General features: G+C 37.1%; 1 protein-coding gene across 2 annotated transcripts in view; it reads left to right on the forward strand.

Annotated features, from left to right (window-relative positions):
• Positions 1–18,248, forward strand: part of LOC127866167 (WD repeat-containing protein 90-like) — a 73,421-nt gene that overhangs the window by 21,048 nt on the left and 34,125 nt on the right. For both annotated transcript variants that reach the window (XM_052406580.1, XM_052406581.1), the window contains exons 14-23: positions 980–1,141; positions 3,688–3,812; positions 10,144–10,331; positions 11,714–11,878; positions 13,179–13,318; positions 13,922–14,183; positions 14,621–14,785; positions 15,416–15,544; positions 16,346–16,473; positions 17,629–17,849. In XM_052406580.1, coding sequence (XP_052262540.1) covers positions 980–1,141; positions 3,688–3,812; positions 10,144–10,331; positions 11,714–11,878; positions 13,179–13,318; positions 13,922–14,183; positions 14,621–14,785; positions 15,416–15,544; positions 16,346–16,473; positions 17,629–17,849 — 1,685 coding nt within the window. The remainder of the gene's footprint in view (positions 1–979; positions 1,142–3,687; positions 3,813–10,143; positions 10,332–11,713; positions 11,879–13,178; positions 13,319–13,921; positions 14,184–14,620; positions 14,786–15,415; positions 15,545–16,345; positions 16,474–17,628; positions 17,850–18,248) is intronic.

An 18,248-nucleotide genomic window follows, 5' to 3' on the forward strand; every position in this document is an offset into this window, starting at 1 on the left:
TAAAATTCCTGTCTTGTTTTTTCTATCTGTATAGTGATGGATTCTAAAATACCATGGCACAAATGTTAATGTTTAATATAACATAATATGTACCACAAGGTCAAGGTCACACTTATAGGTGAATGGTCAAATATTATGGCAATTGAACATCTTGAACATATCTGTTTTATCCCTGTCTTTGCCATATATCAATGGATTTTAAACTTGGTAGAAATGTGAACCATCAAAAGTGTCACTCATCTCTGTACTTCAAAGGTAAAGGTCACACTTAAAGGTCAAAGGTCAAATTTGGCCATAAACACCTTCCAGACGGTAAATTTGTCACCCATTATGCAATTTTAAATCAATTTCCCTCCTATGATCACGAGGAAGAGACAGAGTGTGGCATCAACTGTCTCTGTATCTCATAGGGTAATGTCACACTAGCCTGTTTATGACATTTGTGTAGTTTTAAGACACATGTGGAATGTTGGGACATCCATATCCTGTGGACACATGACTTGTTTATGCAATATATTTTTGTATTTTATTTTTTTCTTAATGTGTTCTTGATTTTGAAAATATGCTAAATATTTAAGAAATATTTTCTAATGTAAGTGATACTTTTACATACAGTGGTCTTATTATTAACCTTGCAAGTGAAATAAGACATTTTAATAAATTGAAAGTTGGAATTGACATGGCATCACAGTATCATTCTCATTTAAAGAAACAGACACCAAAAGCTTGTATAAATTTATTTGTATTTAAACATCACACAAACAGCATTTCTTTCAGCAACCACACAAGCATCTCTTGTTTCGGGGCTTGCTGATAACATTTGTTGTCAGCTTCTCCCCTGGAAATTTAACAAAAAATCTGAGTTTTATATGAAGAAATCGAATTTCGTAAGTCCGTGCTTAAATTTTGTTACAATAGTTGCAATTGGATGTCTGTTTTGCCATATTCGACACTTACTAATCCGTACTAATCCTGCCAGGATGGTGTCATGTGGGCGGGACAATGTGAGGCTGTGGCGGGTGAAGGAAGGCTCTCTACGGTCGGCCCCCGTCAATCTGGGGGAGTACCATAACATGGAGTTCACTGACGTTGCCTTCGAGGCGGGCTACAACCCTAGCAAGGATCCAGCAGATAGACTTGTGTAAGGGGATGGAGTGTTAAGAAGTGTTTTAGTGATTAGTTGTGTATAAAAGAATCTGTCTTTGAAATAAGTAATTTGCACTATTTCTATTCAATATTATTATATAAACACAAAATATAGGCAAATAAAATCATTACGTTTCTCTTTAAAGCTTTTATTTGAATTAGTGACACAGTCTCTTTAAAGCTTTTATTTGAATTAGTGACACAGTCATTGTGTCTAAAACTAAACATTAAAAGCTGCTTGTCATCTTTTTATACGCCCGTTTTTAAAAACGGGACGTATTATAGTTTCACCCATGGCGGGCGGGTGGACGGTGGGCGGCGTCCACAGCAGTGTCCGCTCTCTAATTCAAAAAGTTTTCATCCGATCTTCACCAAACTTGGTCAGCAGTTGTGTCTAGACAAAATCTAGGTCAAGTGCGAATATGGGTCATGCTGGGTCAAAAACTAGGTCACGGGGTCACTTAGTGCATTTCAAGGATTAAGCATGGTGTCCGCTCTCTAATTGAAGTAGTTTTCACCCGATCTTCACCAAATTTGGTCAGAAGTTGTGTCTAGATTATATGTAGGTCAAGTTCAAATATTGGTCATGCCGGGTCAAAAACTAGGTCATGAGGTCACTTAGTGCATTTCAAGCATTTAGCATGGTGTCCCCTCTCTAATTGAAGTAGTTTTCATCCGATCTCCACCTAATTTGGTCAGAAGTTGTGTCTGGATGATATGTAGGTCAAGTTCGAATATGGGTCATGCCGGTTCAAAAAGGAGGTCACGAGGTTACTTAGTGCATTTCAAGCATTTAGCATGGTGTCCGCTCTCTAATTGAAGTAAATTTCATCCGATCTTCGCCTAATTTGGTCAGAAGTTGTGTCTACATGATATGTAGGTAAAGTTAAAATATGGGTCATGCAGGGTCAAAAACGAGGTTACAATGTCGCTAAGTACATTTCAAGCATATAGCATGGTTTCTGCTTTCTAATTGAAGTAGTTATGCCCTCCTTCGAAGAAGAGGGGGTATATTGTTTTGCTCATGTCGGTCCGTCCGCCCGTATGTATGTCCGTATGTCCGTCAACCAGATAGTTTTTCAGATGATAACTCAAGAACGCTTAGGCCTAGGATCATGAAACTTAATAGGTACATTGATTATGACTCGCAAATGACCCCTATCGATTTTGAGGTCATTAGGTCAAAGGTCAAGGTCACGGTGACCCGAAATAGTAAAATGGTTTCCGGATGATGACTCAAGAACGCTTATGCCTAGGATCATGAAACTTCATAGGTACATTGATCATAACTCACAGATGACCCCTATCGATTTTGAGGTTACTAGGTCTAAGGTCAAGGTCACAGTGACCCGAAATAGTAAAATGGTTTCCAGATGATAACTCAAGAACGCTTATGCCTAGGATCATGAAACTTCATAGGTACATTGCTCATGACTTGCAGATGACCCCTATTGATTTTCAGGTCACTAGGTCAAAGGTCAAGGTCACGATGACCCGAAACAGTATAATGGTTTCCGGATGATAACTCAAGAATGCTTACGCCTAGGATCATGAAACTTCATAGGAACATTGATCGTGACTGGCAGATGACCCCTATTGATTTTCAGGTCACTAGGTCAAAGGTCAAGGTCACAGTGACTGGAAACAGTAAAATGGTTTCAGGATGATAAATCAAGAATTCTTACGCCTAGTATCATGAAACTTCATAGGTACATTGATCATGACTGGCAGATGACCCCTATTGATTTTCAGGTCACTAGGTCAAAGGTTAAGGTCACAGTGACTCGAAACAGTAAAATGCTTTTCTGGTGATAACTCAAGAATAATTAGGCCTAGGATCATGAAACTTCATAGGTACATTGATCATGACTGGCAGATGACCCCTATTGATTTTCAGGTCACTAGGTCAAAGGTTAAGGTCACTGTGACAATAAACGTATTCACACAATGGCTGTCACTACAACTGACAGCCCATATGGGGGGCATGCATGTTTTACAAACAGCCCTTGTTTTCATCTGATCTTCACCGAATTTAGTCAGATGTTACGTCTAAATGATATCTAGGTCAAGTTCAAATATAGATCATGCCGGGTCAATAACTAGGTCTTGAGGTCACTTAGTGCATTTCAAGCATTGAGTATGGTGTCCAAAACCTTCGAACGGGCGTATTTTGTGACACTTTGGCACTCTTGTTTATAAAGATTTAATACCTTCTAAGAACATACATGTACAAATAAATCCTGATCAGATTGTTTTTTTTTCGCCTACCGCCTTTGCCTTTGTGAATTGGCATTTCATTTTACTGAATAATTTTTATAAAAAAGTTCTTCACGTTCTTTCCTGTCAGAAAGTAAGATTTACAGTACCTGATTTAACATATAATTCAATGCCCAAAAAGCTAAATGTAACAGAAGAATTAATGAATTAAACACAACTTATCTGAAACTATAATTCTCTTATGAGAAAAATTTGCCTTGCTTTTTTTTCACCTCAGAAATCTGTCATCTGTATCTAAGCTTGCATCTCCTTTGTGATCTGTAGGTATGCGTGCAGCAGGTCCGGTCACATCTTTGAGATTGACCTGAAGAAGGTGTCTGTACAGCATGTAAGGAGACTGCTGCCCAATGAGGCACGATCTGACAAGGACAAGCAGACCTTCAGATCAGGTAGGAAGATGCAGATTCAGCTAAACCTCTTAGACAGATCTCACTAAACAAATAACACAGTCTGATAAACTTTTGAACTTTTTTAACACAATGTCTGACAATAAATTTGGAAAGTTCACATGTAAAATGTATGTTTTACCAATTTACCAAATGTCTTACATTATTATGCCCCCTTCGAAGAAGAGGGGGTATATTGTTTTGCACTTGTCGGTCGGTTGGTCGGTCCGTCCGTCCACCAGATGGTTTCCAGATGATAACTCAAGAACGCTTGGGCCTAGGATCATGAAACTTTATAGGTATATTGATCATGACTGGCAGATGACCCCTATCGATTTTCAGGTCACTAGGTCAAAGGTCAAGGTCACAGTGACTCGAAATAGTAAAATCGTTTCCGGATGATAATTCAAGAATGCTTTGGCCTAGTTTTAATCTAATCAGACAATGTATCTTACAGTTCCTTCTGAGATGCCTGTGACTTCAGCTATTAAATATAAATTGTAAATTGTAGTCTATGTTTACATCACGTTGCCAATGGAAAATCATGTAACCTTGATAAGTGTGATTGAAATATTTCTTGCAATTCATCATTATGCCCCCACAAACGAAGTTTAGGGGGGTATATAGGAGTGAACTTGTCTGTCGGTTGGTCGGTCGGTCTGTCTGTCTGTCTGTTGGTCCGTATTAAGTGTTTGCTCTCTAATTCAAGTAGTTTTCATCCGATCTTCACCAAACTTGGTCAGAATTTGTATCAATCATATATCATTTATATAAGCGATCACAGTGACTTTGACCTAGTGACCCAAAAATGGGTGTGGCATGTAAAACTCATCAAGGTGCAACTACATATGAAGTTTCAAAGTTGTAGGTGGAAGCACTTTGATTTTAGAGCCTTTGTTAAAGTTAGATATTAGAGGTCACAGTGACCTTGACCTTTGACCTAGTGACCCAAAAATGGGTGTGGCGTTTAGAACTCATCAAGGTGCATCTACATATGAAGTTTCAAAGTTGTAGGTGGAAGCACTTTGATTTTAGAGCCAATGTTAAGGTTTTAGCACAACGCCTACGTCGGACGTCGGACGAGCTGTTTATAACAATAGCTCGGGTTTTCTCTGAAAACAGCCTCGCTAATAAAATCACAAGTCATCATTGGATAATATTTACTTGTTATTATTCAACATAATTGTTCACAGAAAAATAGACATACTGGACATTGATTGTATATATAAAAGCTATAAATAATATAAACCTATAAAGTATTCACCAACCATACTTGAACATCGTTTTCCATTATCAAAGTTTAGTTTTGTAATGTTTGGACCTCACTTCGTCGTAAATGAACAGACACAACAAAATGCAAGAACGTTTACAAAAAAATATTTTGAAATACTGATGTAACATGTTCATGTTTAATATTATCTATCATTTAAAACATATACAAGAATGTCTTGAACTATTCCTTTGACTGTGATTAAATGTTGTCGCATGTATCTAATATAAACATTTCATGGCTAAAATATGTTCTTGCTAATGTTATAAATAATCAATGTATCAATTAATATTTGAACAATTGAACATTACCTTTGGCAATACATCAGCACTATTTGAAACAAGTTATTAAACATAAAACAATATCGAATGTCATGAAATCTTGTAAAACAACACATTTCAGATTACATATACCGCTAGAACAGAGGGAAACCGTATAACCTTTTTAAGAGACAAAATGTTCTATCAATTCAAAATATTGTTTTACTGTTTTTAAGCATTGACATATGTAGTATGTATCCGATGGTTTACCTTAATTCAATACATTTATAATCTTTTTTTAGTTTTCTCTCGTTAATTAATATTTTTAAGACTTCAATACTATTGCAATTAATATAGCAACATTTTGGCTAAAAATAATATCAAACAAACATGGTAATTTAGCCAAGATACCTTATACATTTCCAATCAATCAAAATTGCTGTAGTTAATGTTGCGAAAAACAATAGTATTGTAACAGTGTTACAACTTATTTAATATATGCTATTACTCTGTTTTCACAAAATAAAAAGCAATATAAATAATGAAACAGAAGAAGAAAATGACAGTCATGGTAATGTGCAAGTTCCTTGACAAGTAGCTCACTTCATATGTGCAAAGAAATTATAAATAAACTTTGAACTGTTTTAAACTTAACAAGTCAACAACTAATTTTATGATTATCATAAAACATGTTCATTATCAGTAATATCAAATATATCCATTTTAATTATGTTGGGAATCCACTATTTTCCAAGATCCACCAAAATAACAATATCGACCACAGAACCATCCACCAATAGAAATAACAAATCTACTATAAAACTAGTTTGTGTGCAAAACTAGAACCAAATCCCATTTGATTATTTAAGACACAAACACATGTACAGATAAATTGAGCTTGCTTTTGTAGCTAAGCTATCATCTATATTTTATCAAAATAGTATGAAAAACAAATATTGTAACACACTGTTGTGACATACAGATTGGTTGACAGGTAGAGTTCTTGAAAGACTACATACATGATGTCTAGGCCAAGTTCGAACATAGGCCTTGCCGGGTCAAAAACTAGGTCACAGGGTCACTTAGTGCGTTTTAAACATTCAGCAGGTTGTCCGCTCTCTTATTCAAGTAGTTTTCATCCGATCTTCATCAAACTTGGTCAGAAGTTGTATCTAGATGATCTTAAGGCCAAGTTCGAACTTGAGCCTTGCCGGGTCAAAAACTAGGTCACGGGGTCACTTAGCGCGTTTTTTAACATTCAGCATGGTGTCCTCTTTCTTATTAGCTCATCTATTTTTTGAAAAAAAATATGAGCTATTGTCATCACCTTCGTGTTGGCGTCCGGTTAAGTTTTGCGTTTAGGTCCACTTTTCTCAAGTATCAATGCTATTGCATTCAAACTTGGTACACTTACTTACTATCATGAGGGGACTGGGCAGGCAAAGTTAAATAACTCTGGCTTGCATTTTGACAGAATTATGTGCCCTTTTTATACTTAGAAAATTGAAAATTTTGGTTAAGTTTTGTGTTAGGTCCATTTTATTCCTTAAGTATCAAAGCTATTGCTTTCATACTTGCAACACTTACTTTCGTAAGGGGACTGTGCAGGCAAAGTTATGTAACTCTGACTGGCATTTTGACGGAATAATGGGCTCTTTATACTTGAAAATTTGGTTAAGTTTTGTGTTTTGGTACACTTTACCCCTAAAGTATCATAGATATTGCTTTCATACTTGGAACACTCGCAAACTATCATAAGGGGACAGTAAAGGACAAGTTGCATAACTCTGGTTGTCATTTTTACGGAATTATGGCCCTTTTTTGACTTAGTAAATTTGAATATATGGTTACATTTTGTGTTTAGATCCACTTTACTTCTAAAGTATCAAGGCTATTGCTTTTAAACTTCAAATACTTTCATGCTATCATGAGGGTACTGTACCTGGCAAGTTGAATTTTACCTTGACCTTTGAATGACCTTGACTCTCAAGGTCAAATTATTAAATTTTGCTAAAATTGCCATAACTTCTTTATTTATGATTAGATTCGATTGATACTTTGACAAAACAACTCTTACCTGGCATACCACAATAGACTCCACCCAAACCATCCCCCACGCCCCCCCCATCCCTCCCCATACCCTCCCAAAAAAGTTTTTTGTTTTTTTAAATCATATCATATCGAATCCCCCCTCAATCCCCCCCCCAATTATTTAATTTTTTTTATTAAAGATCATCTTATAAATGACCACCACATCCTCACACTATACCCCACCGCCCCACCCCAAAAAAATAATTTTTATGTCCCCGGTAGGGTGGCATATAGCAGTTGATCTGTCCGTCAGTATGTCAGTCAGTCTGTCCGTCCGTCCGAAAAAAAACTTTAACATTGGCCATAACTTTTTCACTTTTGAAGATAGCAACTTAATATTTGGCATGCATGTGTTTCTCATGGAGCTGCACATTTTGAGTGGTGAAAGGTCAAGGTCATGGCCATCCTTCAAGGTCTAATGTCAAATTTATGGTGTCTGTCCGTCCAAAAACTTTGACATTGGCCATAACTTTTTCAATATTGAAGATAGCAACTTGATATTTGGCATGCATGTGTATCTCATGGAGCTGAACATTTTGAGAGGTGAAAGGTGAAGGTGGAGGTCATCCTTCAAGGTCAAATGTCGAATATATGGCGTCTGTCCGTCCGATGGCCATAACTTTTTTTCAAGAAAGCAACTTGATATTTGGCATGCATGTGTATCTCATGGAGCTGAACATATTGAGTGGTGAAAGGTGAAGGTGAAGGTCATCCTTTAAGGTCTAATGTCAAATACATGGCATCTGTCCGTCCGAAAACTTTTACCTTGGCCATAACTTTTTTAATGTTGAAGATAGCAACTTGATATTTGGAATGCATGTGTATCTCATGACGCTGCACATTTTGAGTGGTGGGATTTCAAGGTCAAGGTCATCCTTCTAGGTCAAAAAATATAAAAAAATGTTCAAAGCAGTGTTCTCATGAAGCTGCCATTTTGAGTGGTTGAAGTTCAAGGTCAAGGTCATCCTTCAAGGTCAAAGGTCAAAAAAAATAATCAAAGCAGCGTTCTCATGAAGCTGCACATTTTGAGTGGTTGAAGGTCAAGGTCATTTTTTCAAGGTCAAGGTCATCCGTCAAGGTCGAAGGTAAAAAAAAATCAAAGCAGCGTTATCATGAAGCTGCACATTTTGAGTGGTGGAAGGTCAAGGTAATCCTTCAAGGTCAAGGTCATCCTTCAAGGTCAAAAAAATAATATTTCAAAGTGGCGTTCTCATAAAGCTGCACATTTTGAGTGGTGGAAGTTCAAGGTCAAGGTCATCCTTCAAGGTCAAAAGTAAAAAAAAAAATTCTTTTTTCAAAGCGGCACAATAGGGGCATTGTGTTTCTGACAAATACATCTCTTGTTTTTTTTCAAACATGGTTAAAAAACAAAAATATTTTATTTTTATTATTTTATTTTTGAAATACCGTCCATCCATCCCACCCAAGAATCTCCCCCCAAATTGTTTTGCATTTTTTTTGCATTTTTGGATGATAATGTAATAAATGACAACACCCTGACACTATACACCCCTCTCCACTCCACCCCTCCCTCCTTTGTGATTGGAATTTAGATAGGTCCCTACACCTTTAAAAAGAAAAATAGATGAGTGGTCTGCACCCGCAAGGCGGTGCTCTTGTTCAGGTAGTTTTCATCCGATCTTCACCAAACTTGGTCAGAAGTTTTATCTAGATGATCTGAAGGCCAAGTTTGAACATGGGCCATGCCTGATCAAAAACTAGGTCACAGGGTCACTTAGTACGTTTTACACATTGAGCATGGTGTCCGCTGTTTAAATCCGATCTTCACCACATTTGGTCAGAAGTTGTAACTAGATGATGTGTAGGTCAAGTTCGAACATGGGCCATGCTGGGTCAAAAACTAGGTCACGGGGTATCTTAGTGCGTTTTAAACCTCTCCATGTTGTCCGCTCTACAATTCAAGTAGTTTTTATCCAATCTTCACCAAAATTGGTCAGAAGTTGTATCTAGATGATGTCTAGGTCAAGTTTGAATATGGGTCATGCCGGGTCAAAAACTAGGTCACGGGGTATCTTAGTGCGTTTTAAACCTCACCATGTTGTCCGCTCTCTAATTCAAGTAGTTTTCTTCCAATCCTCACCAAACTTGATCACAAGTTTTATCTTAATGATCTCTAGGACAAGTTTGAACATGGGCCATTTCGGGCCTAAAACTAGGTCATGGGGTCATTTAGTGCGTTTTTTAACATTCAGCATGGTATCCGCTCTCTAATTCAAGTAGTTTACATCCGATCTTCACCAAACTTGGTCAGAAGTTTTATGGAGATGATCTTAAGGCCAAGAGGAACATGGGCCTTTCTGGGTCAAAAACTAGGTCAAGGGGTCACTTAGTGCGTTTTAAAAATTGAGCATGGTGTCCGCTGTTTTTTGTGAAGGCGACGTGCAAAATATTATGTGTCAATGCGGCGTGTGGGAGTATTCATCACGTCTGTGACAAAGCTCTGGTTGATTTTTGTGAGCTTATTTATAATGATAAGCTTGATTTATATTGGTTTGATAATATCTATTAGTTTATGTTAGTTTCTTATGGCAAAACTTCCTCTCAATAATGATGATGTTGACTTAACCCAGAAAAATCATTATATTGGGCAAAAGTTGTTTCCAGCAAAGATCAACTACCTGACAATATCTGAATGGTTTTAAACAAAAAAGTTGGTATATAATATGTATATTTCCCTCTCATGCAAACCTAGGTCCTGGGATAGCTGTTAACAGCATGGCTGTTAATGAAACATTCTGTGTGACCGGGTCTGATGATGGTTTCATGAGGTTATGGCCCCTGGACTTTGCCCATGTGTATCTAGAGGCAGAGCATGAGGGCCCTGTCACTGCTGTCGACTTCTCTGCTGATGGACTCAAAATACTGGCTGGAACTCCCATGGTACTGGAAGATATTGCTTACATTGAATTAGCATTGTTAGAAATTTTGATTACATAGGTATTGTAATGTTTGATCATTCTTTTGCACCTAATGATGAAAATGATGTATAGTAAAATTGAACAAGTGTGTTTTATGGTGGTGCAAATGTTTTAAGTTCTTCTTAAAATGAAATTTAATTACTTCACTCTTTACACAGAACCTGACATGTATATAATTATGCCCCACTTCGAAGAAGAGGGGGTATATTGCTTTGCTCATGTCGGTCTGTCGGTCGGTCGGTCGGTCGGTCCATCCACCAGGTGGTTGTCAGACGATAACTCAAGAACGTTTGGGCCTAGGATTATGAAACTTCATAGGTACATTGATCATGACTCGCAGATGACCCCTATTGATTTTGAGGTCACTAGGTCAAAGGTCAAGGTCACGGTGACCAGAAATAGTAAAATGGTTTTTGAATGATAACTCAAGAACGCATACGCCTAGGATCATGAAACTTCATGGGTAGATTGATCATGACTTGCAGATGACCCCTATTGATTTTGAAGTCACTAGGTCAAAGGTCAAGGTCACGGTGACCCGAAATAGTAAAATGGTTTCCGGATGATAACTCAAGAACGCATACGCCTAGGATCATGAAACTTCATGGGTAAATTGATCATGACTCGCAGATGACCCCTATTGATTTTGAAGTCACTAGGTCAAAGGTCAAGGTCACGATGACCCGAAATAGTAAAATGGTTTTCGGATGATAACTCAAGAACGCATACGCCTAGGATCATGAAACTTCATAGGTAGATTGATCATGACTTGCAGATTACCCCTATTGATTTTGAGGTCACAAGGTCAAAGGTCAAGGTCACGGTGACCCGAAATAGTAAAATGATTTTCGGATGATAACTCAAGAACGCTTTTGCCTAGGATCATGACACTTCATAGGTACATTGATCGTTACCCGCAGATGACCCCTATTGATTTTCAGGTCACTAGGTCAAAGGTCAAGGTCACAGTGACAAAAATCGTATTCACACAATGGCTGCCACTACAACGGACAGCCCATATGGGGGGCATGCATGTTTTACAAACAGCCCTTGTTATTTTATCATATCTTCTGGGTAAATTTATTCCTTTGAAATTTCTTTTTTTTATAAATATTTTTCCAATCTGAACTTCCCTATGCTTATAATAATGCCATTATTTCAAGAAATTTACATTTTACTTCGCAAAATATTTAATGAATCTAGGGAATCTTATTTTAAAATAATAAATGAATTTAAACTCAATTACATCAGCAAAAGATAAATCTTGTCATCACTATAACATCCTTTATTTTCCAAGTTAACCAATTGCAGGAAAACTCCATTTTTATTGTTTGTTGTGTTAAGGGTAACCTGGGTATGCTGGACATCACATCGCGTGGCTACACGACCATGATGCGGTCCCATGTGGGCAGCATTCGTAGTGTGGCTGTGGATCCCTACCGCAAGCATATAGCAACCGTTGCTGAGGACAACACTATCAGGGTCTGGGACTCTGAGAGTCTGCAACAGGTAAGGTTTATCTGAATCATTCAGCTGTGATTATGCTGTGTGGAATATAGCATAGTTATCTAAAATTTCGTTTTTTTAGCTCAGCTTATTTGTACTGATAGTGAGTTTGTGTGATTGATTTTTGCCTGTCGTGCGCCATGCATTGTGGCATCAACATTTACCTTGTTAACACTCTAGAGGCCACATTTATTGTCAGATCTTCATGAAATTTGGTCAGAAGATTTGTGCCAATGATATCTTGGACGAGTTCAAAAATGCTTCCGTTTGCTTGAAAATATTGTCACCATGGCTTTAGTAAATCCTTGTTAACTCTCTAATGGCCTCATTTATTGTCTGATCATCATTAAACTTGGTCAGAAGATACGTCCCAATGATATCCAGGACAAGTTCGAAAATAGTTCCGGTTGCTCTCCAGGGAGAGGAGCATTTTTCCTTATATGGCTATATATGGCTATAATAAAACTTTGTTAACACTCTGGAGGGCACATTTATTTTCCGATCTTCATGAAACTTTGTCATAAGATTTGTCCCAATTCTATCTTGGACAATTTCGAAAATGGTTTCGGTTTCTGTAAAAACATAGCCGGGCATTTTTCCTTTTATGACTCTTGTGAAACCTTGTTAATGCTCTAGAGGCCACATTTATTGTCCGATCATCCTGAAACTTGTTAACACTACATAAGTCACATTTATAGTTCAATCTTCATGAAACTTGGTCAGAAGATTTGTCCCAATGATATCTTGGACGAATTTGAAAATGGTTTCTGTTGCTTGAAAAACATGGCCACCATGGGTAGGGGCATTTTTCCTCATATGGCTCTAGTAAAAACTTGTTAACACACTAGAGGCCACATTTATTGTCCAATCTGCATGAAACTTGATGAGACCATTTGTTTTAATGATATCTTGGTTGAGTTTGAAAATGGTTCTGGTCTGTTGAAAAACTTGGCCGCTAGGTGGCTGGGAATTTATCCTTATATGGCTATATAGTAAACCTTATTAACACTGTTAAAGTTACATTTATAGTTCATTCTTCATGCAACTTGGTCAAAACATTCTTTCTAATGATATCTTGTGCTGCACAGAACAGGTCAGTTGCTTTGTATCTCAGGTGAGCAACTTTGGGCCTCTCAGACCTTATTGTTTTATTTGTCTTGTTGTATAATTGTATAAAAAAGAGCACTTTTGTAGGATAAGCTTGCATTCAGATCCCTTTCAGTATTCTGTGTGATAACTTGGCTTTACCACAAACATAATCAAAGCAGACATATGACACATCCTTTGTTTATGTGCACTTCAGCTGTATGACTTTAGCGCTCCCAATGAGTGCCCATGTACCATCAGCTATCACCCATCCAGGCAGATCTTTGCCTGTGGCTTTGAGAGCGGAGTGGTGAGGGTCTTCAATGTGCAGACTACTACCATGCTGGCAGAGCACAAGTGAGTCAGCAAATATATGTAGATATTAGTGGTGTTCTGGCAAAACGGGGCTTAATGCATGTGCGTAATGTCTCATTCCAGATTAGCCTGTGAATTGTGCATAGTCTATTCAGGGACAACACTTTGGGTTATTATTGTTGTTTTTTGAGGCAGAAAATATTGTCCCTGGTTAGCCTAAGCTGACTGCATTAAACATGCATTGAACCCATTTTTCACAGAGCAAGACATCAAATCAGAAGAATCATGATTAAATCCTTTTTATAGCCAAGCATAGTATAGTTTTCAAATTTACAATCAGATACATTTAATATAAATAATCAGATATTTTAAATACATTAATGTGCAAAAATGTATTTGAAAATAATAAAAGTTGTATATAAAAAATATATATGTAGTAGAAATTCTTATATACAAAAGGCACACATTTAAAATAACAAAACTTTGCCTCCTACAGCAAATTATTTTCTTTGTGTGATTTCCTATCATGCTCATCTCACAGTCACAATGTAGTGATATTCTGGGATAACATAAGTATTTGATATTATAACAAATATAACATACCATATTATCTGATTGTAAAAACCTGTGAGTACATTATTCTAGGCAACACCGAGGCAAGGTGACAGGGCTGTCATTTAACCCTAATGGAGACTACCTGTACAGTTCCTGCTCGCTGGGCTCTCTAGCCATGTATGATGCCACGTCAGAGAACTATCCACTGCTACGTCTCCTAGGAAACACGACTGCCAGGGGAGAGAAGTACTGTCCAGACGGCCTTGCAGTCAGCCCAGATGGCAGAAGGGTTGCCTTCATTGGGCCTACAGAGTATACTGTGACATTTGTGGATTCCAAGACCCTAGATGAAGTAGGCGGCAGGGAATAAGTGGTCCTTTAGTCCTTACAAGTATTGTAGTATACAAAAACGTCCTGAACACATATAATTTGGAAAAAAAGCCTGTCTTCTAAGTTAAGATTACCTGATATTGTTCTTGTTATATGCTTATTTTCTACAAAGGTAATTATGGCTTAAGATTACATCAGACACATGTATTTTGTTTTGAACGTTTTGCAGATGCAACAATTTCAATCTCTCAATTGAACATAAAAATGTACATATTTGTTTGATAATTTAGATTGATCATATGCTTAACCTCATAATGGCAAAGTTTAAAGAATTGTTAAGAAAACAAAAGAGTAAATCATCACATTTTTTTTTTAACACAGCATGCCACTACAAAAAATTAAAAATAAAAATTATTTGGCAATATAAATCAAAGTAATCTTAACATGTATCTCCCTCAGACAATGCGTATTGATGTGTCCAGTGTCGGCCAGTCAGGCAAGTCCAGAGTGGACACAGCCACCAGGATATATTACGCCCCTCAGAAGGTGGACCATCTCCTAGTGGTCACTGCACACAACAAACTGCTCAAGTTTGAGGCACGCACTGGCAGGATCCTCTCTGAGGTAACTTTAATATTAAGTGGACATTATAGTGTGGTGTTAAAAATTTTGTAATGGGCAATTCAATTGTGAATTGTATTTTAAGATTAAATTAAGCAAATTTCATGAGTCATAAATATTTGCAGTTCTACTAATCAAGTGCCAAGTTTAACAATGTTATTGTGACAAAACAAATGTAAAAAGCTAGTCCATATAAAACAGAGAATGTTCAATAGTAAGATTCAAAATTCCCTAGAGAAGGGTTAAGTGGTTTATGCTAATTTAGATCACTGTCATATTGATTTCATACTGATGCATTAATGTTAAAAATCGCATTTATAATCATGAGTCTCTGTTGATGACAGTTATTTGTTTGAGTATCGTATAAAACAGTAACAACGATGCAAATGATTTATGATTCTTGCTCTGGCAAAATTAGACTTGATGTATGTGCAGAAAGTGTCATCCCAGATTAGCCTGTGCAGTCCTTACAGGCTAATCAGGAACACCCTCTCTGCCATGAACAGAATTTTTGTTTGAAGAGTTTTTTCAAACAAAACAGTTCGAAAAAGCAAATACTTTATGCACATGTGTTAAGCTAAGTTTTCTCATGCTTTACATCACATGTATGTGATTCTCTACTATTGCCTGAAGATTGAGCACATCCACAAGAACAGCTGCTCATCCCTTGCCCTGTCTGAGAACGGCCGGTACCTGGCAACCGGTGGGGACAAGGCCATCAAGATCTGGGACTACAGCATGAAGCTGGACATCAACTTTCAGGTTCGAAAAGGATGGAGATATATGACATTTACATGTCAGATTTAAAGATTTATTGTCAGAATTTCTGATTTACTTATTTACACAAGATTAACAATTCTGAGAATTGCAAGTAGGACTCCCAGCTTAGGCACATTACTTTTGTGGGGATTGTTTATGAAAATATTTCTTAAACTATTGTTCTTTAACCTCTGGCCAGTTGTCATTATATATATTTTTTTGCATGTGTACAATAAGTTCTGGTAAAGGCATTGACCCAGGAAACGTGTGAATTGGTAAACGAGCCAATATGATGTAACTGAACATCTTTTGAAAAGGCATAAAATAAAAATAATCAAAACGTTTTAAGGTTCCCTGTTGTAAGAGGACTCTTGGTAACGGAACCTTGTTTGCTCATGTATTTTTGTTTTGCATGAGCCTTTAAACTGGTTATCGGATGGAGGAAACATGCTAGTTACAAAGTGTTAAGTCTCGCACTCATTCTGAGGTCTAGACACATACATGTACTTACCAGAGCACATACTTAACTATAAACATATCATATAACGGACTGATCTTGTCAATTTGTTTTTATTAAAAATTTCTGCAAATTGGAATGACTACAGTATCATAGATTTAACACACTGTATGCTTTAACTAAATTGACCTCATTATAGTCTCGTAAAAAAGTGAAATTCCTTCATTTCTGATATCTTAGTCATTTGGCAAAGAAAAGTCTTCCTTTTCCAAATCAGCTTCTAATTATTCTTTTACAAATAGAATTAGATTATATCTAGTTGGGTTCAATATCTTTTCTCCTTGCAGTTATTTATTGGCCACTCAGAGAACGTGTCCCGACTGATATTCACTCCGGACAGCAAGAACCTGCTCAGTGTGGGTGAGGCCCTCTATCTGTGGGACTTCCTGGCTTACAGGCCCCCTTCTCCCTCAGAGTAAGTAGTCATCAAGGTATTGTTGTGGTGTATCTGCTCCTTTCTCAGATGCATTGGACCTGAGCTTGTATAATATATTAGCCCTAAGTTCTTTTTTATGCCCCCGTATCGAATGATAGGGGGCATATTGTTTTTGGCCTGTCTGTCATTCTGTCCCAAAACTGTAACCTTGGTTAAAGTTTGATAACTTGTGCAATATTGAAGATAGCAACTTCATATTTGGCATGCATGTGTTTCTCATGGAGCTGCACATTTTGAGTGGTGAAAAGTCAAGGTCAAGGTCAAATATCATTGTATTTTTATGCCCCTGGTAGGGTGGCATATAGCAGTTGAACTGTCCGTCAGTCAGTTTGTCAGTGTGTATGTCCGTCTGTCCGAAAAAAAACTAATGTTGGCCATAACTTTTGCATTATTGAAGATAGAAACTTGATATTTGGCATGCATGTGTATCTCAAGAAGCTGCACATTTTGAGTGGTGGAAGTTCACGGTCAAGGTCATCCTTCAAGGTCAAAGGTAAAAAAAAAATAAAATTCAAAGGGGGGCAATAGGGGGCATTGTGTTTCTGACGAACACATCTCTTGTTCTTTCCTAAAACTTAAACCTTCGTTAAAGTTTGGTCATAACTTTTTGAATATTGAAGATAGCAACTTGATATTTGGCATGCATGTGTACCTCATGAAGCTGCACATTTTTAATGGTGAAAGGTCAAGGTCAAAGTCATCCTTCAAGATCAAAAAAAAAAAAATACAATCCAAGGGAAGTTATAAGCTTTTAAATGGAAATAATTTCTTAACCTACCAAATGATATATTGAAATTTTATTTCAAAGTGGCGCAATAGGGGGCATAGTGTTTCTGACAAACACATCTCTTGTTTTTCTTATGATTTAGAAAATGTAATAGCTAAAAATCATTAATTAATATTTTTATAAATCAGATCATACTCTGCAACTACATGTATATTAATACTGTTGCACTATTATTTTGTGAATGATATTATATTACTGATGTACAACTATAAAAGACAACAACAAACAGCAATGCTGTTAATAAACAAATGCAATCATAGAATTTCTAAATTTTCCATTCCCTGATAACAACAACTCTGTGGTTTAAAACTGAATTCACGTGCCAGTCATCCAGCCATTCCTTTCAGAGGGAGAGAATACAGAGAGAAGGACTTTCTGACAGGTAACACTGGCAAGCCCACAAGTGTGTCATTCCGCAGCTCCAAGACACACGAACACAGTCCCGGGCGGGAGAGTCCAAGCTACTCGTTCCTGGACCACCCCAGGCAGACACCCCCAAGACCTACCAGATTGGACTCTCCTGGCAGAATAGGTGACCTCAGCTCCATACAGAGGGACCCTTATGAAGGTAAATATATAGTTAGGTTAAGAGTTTGACATGCTTTGAAAACATTATTTTATTTCTCTGATATTGACCTTTGTGTGTGTGATACATTCCTCTTGCAACTTTACCAACGGACATAATTAGACAGGAACACCCTGTCTTAAATTGTTTCAACCCTTTAATACTAGGACACTCTTGGCATTGGGGTAAGTAGTGATCATCCACTGTGTTGTCTGTTTTTGTGTGATATTTAAATATATAAGAATTGTTTGCATTTGATCAAATAGATTGAAAAACAATGATGTAATGCATACATGTACTAACAGCTTATTGAAAGTAAATTTTGCAATGTCTGCTTTGACAAGTTATAATTCATTGAGCTGGTAATAAAAAAGTATTATAGATGGAATAATCTCAATAGTC

Source organism: Dreissena polymorpha, chromosome 2, assembly GCF_020536995.1.
Source record: "Dreissena polymorpha isolate Duluth1 chromosome 2, UMN_Dpol_1.0, whole genome shotgun sequence".
Classification (NCBI taxonomy): domain Eukaryota; kingdom Metazoa; phylum Mollusca; class Bivalvia; order Myida; family Dreissenidae; genus Dreissena; species Dreissena polymorpha.